Consider the following 10,000-nt stretch of genomic DNA (forward strand, 5'->3'; position numbering starts at 1 on the left):
ACGTCGCTGCACTACAAAGTCGGCTCCGACTGGGATAGGTAGACAGCGGAGAGCAGAGGGGGGGGGGGGGAAAGCCTTCAGGTTATGATGTTCAGCTCCACAGTGAGCAGAAACACACACACACACACACACGCACACACACACACACGCACACACACACACACACACACACTCTCACACACACACACACACACACACTCTCACACACACACACACACACACACACACACACACACACACACACACACACACACACACACACACACACACACACACACACACACACACACAGGCACAGTGAGTGGCACAGCTCCGAATCTGAGACCTCAGACGCCGTTTCTACTTTGCCAAGGGAGAGATGGCATCTAATTGGAAGACGGAAGAGTTTTTGTATAATCTCACTGTCGGCTAGAGGCAGATCACTTCACAGGCTACTTCATTTAAGGAAGAAGACGGAGGACAGAGAAGAGGAGGATAGCGATTCAAATGAGCTGTTCTGGAGGACAGAGATGGACGCCATGTGGCCCCCGTTGCATTGTGGGATGTGGTTGGGGTCGACGGGCCAGGAAGACTTGCAGGGCTGCTCTCACTGCTTGGGTCGCTGTTGTGGAAAGCCCTGCTGCAGGCTGTGGGGGTCTTAACGCTGGAACAACAGCAAGGGATCAGGCTCTGATCTGATGTGGGACTTCAGCCATTCAAGTGTCAGCTGGCTCAGGCCTTTGGAATGAAATGTTCAATGACAGACGAAGACGGAGTGTGTCAAGCTGACTTCTCTTCTCTTCTCCTCTCTTCTCTTCTCTTATTTTCTCTTCTCTTCTGTTATATTCATTTCTCTCCTCTCCTCTCCTCTCCTCTCCTCTATTCTTCTCTTCTCTCCTCTCCTCTCTTCTATTCTTCTCTTGCCTTCTCTTCTCTTCTCTCCTCTCCTCTCCTCTCCTCTCCTCTCCTCTCCTTGCCTCTCCTCATCTCTCGCTCCCTGGATCACAGAGACCCAGAATGCCTGCGGGGAGAAGTGAGGTGTGTGTGTGTGTGTGTGTGTGTGGAGGGTGTGTGCGCGTTCTCCTAAGCATCTGTGATGAGCCCTGTCTCATTACCATAAATCAGTCTGACAGCTCTAAGACACCCGGCAGCCTGTACCCAACCATGCCGTGTGAAACCCTCCCCTCTCTCCTTGTAAATAACCCACACCCAAGGCAGAAGGGTTAAGCCTGCAGTTCACAGAAGGAAAATCCCCCTGCAGCGCCTACTACCTGTTGAAGCTGAGGGGGTAGACTAAAAATATGTAAGGGGAGAGAGAGAGAGATGTTAGCCTTCTCCCTTCTCCCTTCTTCTCCTTCTCCCCTTCCCTCTACCTCCCGCCTCTCTTCTCTCTGAGCTCGGCTTTCCCGTCGTCGGGGAGCTCCAGGCGCAGCCCAGGAGGAGGAGGAGGAGGAGTAGGAAGCTGGCGCTAAGTGGCCCAGCAAGGGGGCCGGGTGAGGCTGGAAGTGGGTGCGGAGGAACACGATGGAGCTCCGCAGACCCAGGGAGCTTAGCCCAGCCTGGGCCAGAGATTAGAGAGAGAGGGGGGGGGCTTAGCAGGGCTAATCGTGTTGGGTGGTATTGCGCTGTGGGTCGGGATTATGATGTGCCGTTACACGGACCCGGCTGGGGTCGCCAGGGAGACACAGGAACATCTGAGGGAAAAAAGACTTTTTTTTTTTTTTCTCTGTCGTTCTCTCTCTCTCTCTCTCTCCCTCTCTCTCTCTCTCTCTCTCTCTCTTTCTCGTGTCTTATTTTCACGTGGGTTTGAAGTTTGATGTCACTGTCTGTGTAGTTTCTAACTGTTGCATCAGTGTTGTTGTATATTTAGAGTGGGTGGAGTGGGCTGGGGAGATACACGGCCGCTTCTTTCACATACTCCTTCTTCTTCTTCTTCTTCTTTTCTTCTTCTTCTTCTTCTTCTTTTTCTTCCTCTTCATCTTCTTCTTCTTCTTCTTCTTCTTCGGTTGGGTTGTTCTCATGCGAAACCTGCTTTCTTTTTCCTTGTTTTCACATCAGCTGAGAGCACGTGTTCTCCGAACGAGTTCCAGTGCAAGACCACAATGCATTGCATCTCCAAGCTTTGGGTGTGTGACGAAGACCCTGACTGTGCGGACGGCTCGGACGAGGCCAACTGTGGTGAGCACGCACACGCACACACACACACACTCACACACACACACACACACACACACGCACACACACACACACACACACACCTCCCTACTCGTCCATTGGTTCTTGTCACGTCTGCAGAAGCAAAACCAAACAAGCACAGCAGTGACATAGGGAGTGAATTGTTTTTCCTTCTTTGTCTTTCACAGAGTGTGTGTGTGTACCCTCTCTCTTTCTCTCTCTCTCTCTCTCTCTCTCTCCCTCTTTCCCTTCCTCTCTCCTCGTCTCTCTCTCCCTCCCTCCTTCCATCTCTTTCTCACTCTATGCGGATAGCTTCCTTAATTAGCAGATTAGTGCAGTCGTCACCTTCAGATTGCTTAGAGCCCACTGTGGAGGAAAAATATGTGTTGTCAGTGTTGTGTGAGCGTACAGAGGAAGGAGAAGGGTGGAAGAGAGAGGGAGAGAGGAGGGGAAAGAGGGAGGGTGACAGAGAGAGTGAGAAAGAGATGAAAGGAGGGAGGGAGAGAAAGACGAGGAGGGAGGAAAGGAGAGAGGGAGGGAGAGAGTGAGAGAGAGGGAAGGATGGAGAGAGGGGGGAGGAAGAAAGAGAGGGAGGAAGGTAGGGAGAGAGAGAGAGGTAGGAAGGGAGAGAGGAAAAGAGTGAGGGAGAGAGAGAAAGGTAGGGAGAGAGTGAGAGAGAGAGGGAAGGATGGAGAGAGAGAGAGAGAGCGAGGAGTGGGAGAGACATTCCAATAAAAGCACTCACCCAAACTGCTGTGGTTCTGCTCTTTAGGGGCGTCCTGTCTTATTGCGTTATTTGCACTCTATGAGCAGTTGACGCTGCAGCCCTTTTTCAGGGTTTTTTTCTGTGTTCTTTTTTCCGCGTGTGTGGAACTGAAATGGCTAATTTGGTGCGATAACGTTATGCAGACATCAACAGAACGCTTTGCGAGCTCTGCCCTCATTAATGCTGACTGACTTTAATATGCCCATAAAGGCCTTTATTATGTCTGCTCGCCGTGTGCCGTAGGAGGTGCGCACAAGTCACCGCTCCTCCTCTGGGTGAGAGATGGCAGCCGGGAGGAGAGGAGGAGGAGAGGAGGGCAGGGGAGGGGAGGAGGGCAGGGGAGGAGGAGAGGAGGAGGAGAGGAGGGCAGGGGAGGGGAGGGTGGAGGTGCCACCTTGGCATTTCCGCTTCAATCACCACGTCTAATGGTGACATTCAGTCGGAGGGAAGCGCTGACCGAGGGGTCACTCAGCCCACCGCTGACCTCGTATATGTGTGTGTGTGTGTGTGTGTGTGTGTGTGTGTGTGTGTCACTACTTCATCTCGTCTTGCTCCTAGCAGCCTGCTCCCCTCCGCCGCCGCTCCTGCAGGAGTATTCAACACGCCCAGAGTGTCCACGTCAAAGCCGAGTAGTGGAGCTTTATTTCTCCCTAAAGGGGCAATGGGTTGTGTAGCGGTAGTAACACAAGATCAAAAACACAATTGAAGTCAATTAAAAAACAACGCACAATTAAATACAGTAAAATGCATTTTATAAAGAAATATATGCTCTGTGTTTAGGGACTGCTTACCAAGAGGCCATGTTTACCAAGTGAAGTTAGCTGGAGAGGCTGATATTGCCTTTTTTTTCTCTCGCAGTAGTGAAATGGCTGAGGGTATGAGGGAGGGTGTGTGTATCCGTTGGTTCTGGCTGATATGAGGAAGGGTGAGGGTATGAGGGAGAGTGTGTATCTGTTGGTTCTGGCTGGTATGAGGGAGGGTGAGGGTATGAGGGAGGGTGTGTGTATCCGTTGGTTCTGGCTGATATGAGGGAGGGTGAGGGTATGAGAAGGGTGAGGGTATGAGGGAGGGTGTGTGTATCCGTTGGTTCTGGCTGGTGGTTGTTTGAAGCGGGAACCCAAAGGCAGGGGCTGAAACTCTATGGTGCAGGGGGTGGGTGCTGTCAGACAGAACGGATTCTACTTTCTTTAACAAGTGTGTACTGTGCAACTTAAACAGACTTTACCCGTTGATTCCCTGTGATGCTGCGACAGACCTTGATCACCTTTATTAGTGCATTTTTCTGTTTTAGACTGATTGAAGCATACCGACAGATAAAAGGTAAAAATGAACTCAATAAAAGATCTATAGAACTGAGTCATCAGAGACCTGTCAACATCGCACTTAGCCAACTTCCTCAGACAAAAAAAAGCGCTGCGGGCATTTTTTTGTACACAACACATTAGTGTTACAGTCAAAGCTCAGCTCGTGATCAATTATAGTGCCCAAGTACTTGTGCAACTCAACCATTTCTATATCCTGACCATTCATTTTAGTTTTAATAGGGGTCGATACACATACCCTTTGCCTTTGTCACATTTAATTCCAAGAAGGCTTCATGACATAGTCAGTGGAAATAGGACCGTGGAACATTTCGTCCTCATAAAGTCTCAATAGTAAATATTGTGGACTATACAATTTATCTGACTCCATTAAATGATTAAATTACCTACAATATTACCAAGCAGTATATACGCCAATTGTTAGATCTTAATTAATGTAATGGCATGGCACTCAAGGAGTAATATGAATGGTTAATGACTGAATGAACAATTTATAAATGGTAAGCTGTGGATCCATGATGCAGGCATGCAGATGGACACAGCCCAGAGGTCCAAACTTGAGAAGGTTCTGGTGTTCACGGGTCATTTTATAACCATTCAGGCAATTAAGAACCAATTAGGCTAATTGGAAATTAAAAGTGTACTCAATTCAGTTTCAATGATCGCAAGTTTTCTTACTTGTGTGTCAGTCATCACAGGTGTATTCGCTTGTTGTGTGTGTGTGTGTGTGTGTGTAGGCATGTGTTGGTGGGTGGATGAGAGTGAATGTGTGTGTGTGTGTGTGTGTGTGTGTGTGTGTGTGTGTGTGTGTGTTTGTGTGTGTGTGTGTGTATGTCTGACTTGTTCAAATGGAGAACTTGGAATTGTTGCTCAAAGCATTTCTCATTTGTGACTTTTCTATAAGAATTGAATATTATGTACTGCATGTACCGTTGCAGGCATGTCTACTGCTTACTGTAATGGCAGTTATGAAGTCAGCAATGCAAACATTTTCACTTATTTTCAACTCAGTTAAATAATATTTCTGGATGAAGTGGATAAAAGGAAACATAGTTAAACAAGGCATTGCAAGGTTACTCACAAGGACAGCACGCTATCCTCATAATTCAACATACAGAGAAAGCCTGTAGGTTTGGCATTATAACAGAGTTTTTACCAGACTATTACCTCATGTATTAGTTCAAAGGTTGAAAGTATAGATTCTGATCAATTAAAACCTGACAATTATATTAATTATAAAGTTACCACATAAGCCACCTTATAGCATTGCCTTGTGTACTAACAATCTGGAGATGAGTACAGAGGAGATGGTGTGGTCGTGAATTCCAGTGAGTTTAATGGAAAGCTATCCCTGAAACAATACAAGAGCAATTGCTAAAGATGTTTTCATCATTGGGAACAATAAAAACACAGATTAGTAACAAATGAACAGGAATGAAATGATAAAATAATTAGAGATGAGATTAACAATGTAGCAAAATACAAGTAGAACCCCCATCATTTAAATGGCGTAGAATGTTGGGGGCAATTTTGACATCCCTCTCCATTGAATAATCCCCTGCATTACCCGAAGTGTGAATGCATCCTTAGCAAATATCATTATTTTTATCCTCTCTTTTATCCTTTCTCTGGCTGTGGGGGGCTGTCTGTGGAATTGATATTGATGTGCTCGGGGCCCACAAAGTGAGTGGGTTTAAAGAGAATTCATTTTGGCTCACACATGAATTTATGATTGGGGTCTAGGTATCGACTCCTTGGATTTTTTTTTACAAAGCACTTCTTTATGTAAGGGGAAGGATGCGTCAGGATAATATATGAACGCCAGTAAAAAAAAAAACGCCTGCATTGATTTTCAAATGAAGACGTAGCGCTGGTTACAGTCCTAACATCTTTCCGCGGGTGCCACAGCTCGTTCATCATACAATCAATGAATTGTTCATCAGGTGAGGCCCCGCACACACATGCTCCGCTCATGAGAAATGGATGGCATCTAGCACAGCCAACGAGCGGTGGCGGCACGCCTGCCTTCCTGCCTGCCTGCCTGCCTGCCTGCCTGCCCTGGGGTGGCACCGTGACTTATTGAGGTGGTGCGGAGGAGGAGCTGTGCAGCAGGGGAGTTTGGAAAATGCCTGCCATTTTCGATGAATGCTAGGGTTAACGCTAATGCTAATGCTAAGATGCTTCCCCCACTCCATGCAGAGCATTCTAGCCATACTGCTAACTGTTTGGAAACATAGTGAGTGAGAGAGAGAGAGAGGAGAATGGTGGGGAGAAAGAGGGATACGGAGAGATGCAGAAAGAGGAATAGGGGAGACAGAAAGAGATGGAGAGAAAGGTACAGAGAGAAATGAAGTGCTAGGGAGGAACAGCCAGAGAGAGAAATGTGCCTTTTCGACCCATTGCTCACTCTTTGGGAACCTGGTGAGAGAACGACAGTGAGAGAGAGAGAGAGAGCGAGCGAGAGAGATGGAAAAAGAGAGAAGGAGGGAGAGAGATGATGAGAGAAACTCAGAGCACAAGACTGGTATCTTTTAGACATCCTCCAAATCTCAGTAACGCTCCCTACCCCCCCCCACCCCCCCCTGCCACCACTTTTCATCAGGTGAAGATTTGGCTGGAAATAAAGCATGCAGATTGCTGCCAGCTGGTTTAGTCGTCTCAAGCCTAAAATCAGCCATGTTCTAGATCTCAAAGTGATTGGGCTTTGTGAAAGCCATCACGCTCTCTCTCCCTCCCTCCTTCTCTCTCTCTCTCTCTCTCTCTCTCTCTCTCTCTCCTTCTCTCTCTCTTTCGTCTTCACATCATTCATCTTCTCATGTTTTAAGGGAGCATGCATGAGTGTTATTTTTAACCTGCGAGAGCCATCATCTGACCTTTCTGTAAGTTCCTGAGATCTAGACCTTGATGACTGATGACGTAGTTGAGTTGACAGTTTAATTTGACGTTGTCACAGTATGGTTGCACATATCTCAATGGTTGAGATGAACCATCACTCCTTCTCTTCCGAGAAACTGATGAAAAGACTTTTTTTTAAAAAGCTTTCTCAACCACATTTCATGCAGAAAAAAAAAATATATATTTACAGCTCTGGTGCTAAAAGCATGCTGTACAAAAGTGGATCTAAAAATATGTAGTTGAAGACAACCTCAAGGGGAGTCACCCCACAGGGTCCTATACAGATAACCACATTAGTTGTGAGCTTCCTCACTTCCTGTCACTTGCTGTCACTTCCTGTAGGGTCACACACATGTAACCTTTTGTGATTGAGCAATCTATGTCTATTTATTTATTTACTGTTATTCATGTATTTATTATGGGAGCGAGGTCAGATCGATATGGAGGCTTTTGCCCATTACTCTGCCTACACTGTTAATCTTTTCATTCCCACACGTGTCACAGGGGTCTCTTCCCAGACGACGTTAAAGTCACACACTTAGAGGCCACACGTGTCACTGGGGTCTGTTTCCCGACGACGTTAAAGTCACACACTTAGAGGCCACATTGGGAGCAGTGGGATTGTTTTTTTGCCGTGTCACAGCAGAAGCTTTCATTACTGTCACCCGAGCTTAATGGCCTATTTTTTTTTTCCTCGGCTTATAAATTATTCACAGTCTTGCTGCAGTCGGAGCCCAACGTAGACCCAAGCTTAATTTATTTCATCCGTCCCCCTACTGCTAAGGTAGATTTATGTATTTCCCCAATGCTCATAAATTAAGTGTATATGTCATCAGATGGCTCTCTGAAGACCCGTGCATCCGTCGGCGCCTTTCTGTATAAGAAACGAAAGCAAATCACATCTGTCATGTCATAGCCGATCTCCTATGGATTTGTGTGAGTGCATGCCATTTCAATGTACTTGAAATGTAGGCTGGCTGTCACTATGAAGCCTAGCTAGTACAGCTCACTGATAGAATTAAAGCATTGATAGGTTTGTGCAGGCCGGCTCCCAGGGAGAAAAAAGAAAACAAATCCAAGAGGGAGAAATATCTTCTGCCGCCGTTCTTATTATTAGCGATCAACCTGCGATGGCTTAGCGGAGGACCAAACGTTTAATTAAATTTGAGTGCCACGGGGGTCAGCGCTCATTTATGTGTTAATTTCCTCTCGTGCTGTGGCTTGCCGCTCTCCTCGTCGCTCGCCATCTCGAGCGGCCATCTCCCCTAACAGAAGGTGACTCCAGCCCTGGAGCAGGAGCCTGGTGGGGGGGGGGGGTGTGAGGCGAGCTTAGTATTCTCCTCAAGCTCCCCGCGAATTACAGCCCTCTAATGTCACAGCCAGTGAAGGAATTAGCACTCAAACATAGCGTCTACATTGCCAATTAATAATGTATTACGTAATTATCTTTGCTCGTCGTAGATGGATTAAGGTTCTGACAGTGTGTGTGCTGTGGAAATGCCTCACTGGTTTCCAGTGAAATCCTGCTGTGCTTGGATTAAGGGTTGTATTGTTTTAGAGAAAAGACAGGGAGGATGCTATGCTATGTGCTACATGCAAACTGAAATGTAATAAACTGTACAGTTCTCTGTACTATTCAATTCCAGCCGAATACTCACCATCCAGTTGTAGTACCACTACTAAAGATGTGCCTAAAATAGTGAAGCTCACTTCAAATTTTAATGTTGTTTAATCATTTTTTAAGCATACATTTTAGATGCTTTAATAACTGTTTCACTAACTCATCATTTTGAAAATCTCTTCCTTAGTTATATATCTTGAAGGCAGGGGTACAGTATATACTGTATTCTCTTTCATGGTGCTGGTGCTCTTGGATGTCTGCTTGACTTCCTAGCAAGTTCACTTTGACATTTCTTTGTGGCTGTTAGAGCTCTCCCTATTATTGCTCACACAATAAACGCCGACACGCGCACACACACACACACACACACACACACACACACACACACACACACACACACACACACACACACACACACACACACACACACACACACACACACACACACACACACACACACACACACACACACACATACACACAGTCACACTCAGGTGCTTGCACTGCCGCCTCACAGCAAGAAGGTCCTGTGTTCGATTCCCGCATGGGGCGCTGTTGGTACTGGGGGGCAGGTTCTCCCCAGGCCTTCAGTGATCAGGTGGCCTATCTCCCGGGCCTTTCTGTGTGGAGTTTGCATGTTCTCCCTGTGTTCACAAGGGGTTTCCTCCACTAAGAACCCCAACAGAAAAAAACATGCAGAAGAACAGATCACTCTCCTGTCCATCCCTGACCAAGACGGACGGATCACTTGACTTGGTCCCAGGGCACCTAAAGGCTGCCCACTGCTCCTGGTGTCCTGGAGGAAGGACAGTCCAGGATGGGAAAAATGCAGAGAAAAAAATCACTGCGACCTCGGCCTGCGTGTGTGTGTGTGTGTGTGTCCTGTGTCGCCACCTAAAAATGCACGTGTGTGTTGCTGTGTGTCGTTTGTGCCACAATAAAGTGACTGACCAGTCAGCCTTGTTTGTTTCTTGTCAAGCTTGTCACATTCCCTCAGAATCAGTTGACAAAGCACATAGACCCAATGATGTTTATGCCAGTCTGTGCATATTAATATTCATAATTTGGAAGAAAAACCCACTGTGTTTGTTGCCGTTGCTGTTGTCTGTTTTACAGCGTGTCTGTCTGTCTGTTTGTTCTCTGACTAGACGAGAAAACCTGCGGCCCTCATGAGTTCCGCTGCAAGAACAACAACTGCATCCCCGACCACTGGCGCTGCGACGGCCAGAGCGACTGCGGAGA

At 47.0% G+C, this 10,000-nt stretch overlaps 1 protein-coding gene across 1 annotated transcript in view; it reads left to right on the forward strand.

Moving 5' to 3' along the window:
- Positions 1-10,000, forward strand: part of lrp1ba (low density lipoprotein receptor-related protein 1Ba) — a 199,114-nt gene that overhangs the window by 131,467 nt on the left and 57,647 nt on the right. The window contains 2 exon segments of the mRNA XM_042702858.1: positions 2,038-2,157; positions 9,907-10,000. The exon segment at positions 9,907-10,000 is cut by the window's right edge and continues 23 nt beyond it. Of these exon segments, the coding sequence (XP_042558792.1) occupies positions 2,038-2,157; positions 9,907-10,000 (214 nt within the window).

The sequence above is a fragment of the Clupea harengus genome, chromosome 21 (assembly GCF_900700415.2).
Source record: "Clupea harengus chromosome 21, Ch_v2.0.2, whole genome shotgun sequence".
In the NCBI taxonomy this organism is placed as follows: Eukaryota; Metazoa; Chordata; class Actinopteri; order Clupeiformes; family Clupeidae; genus Clupea; species Clupea harengus.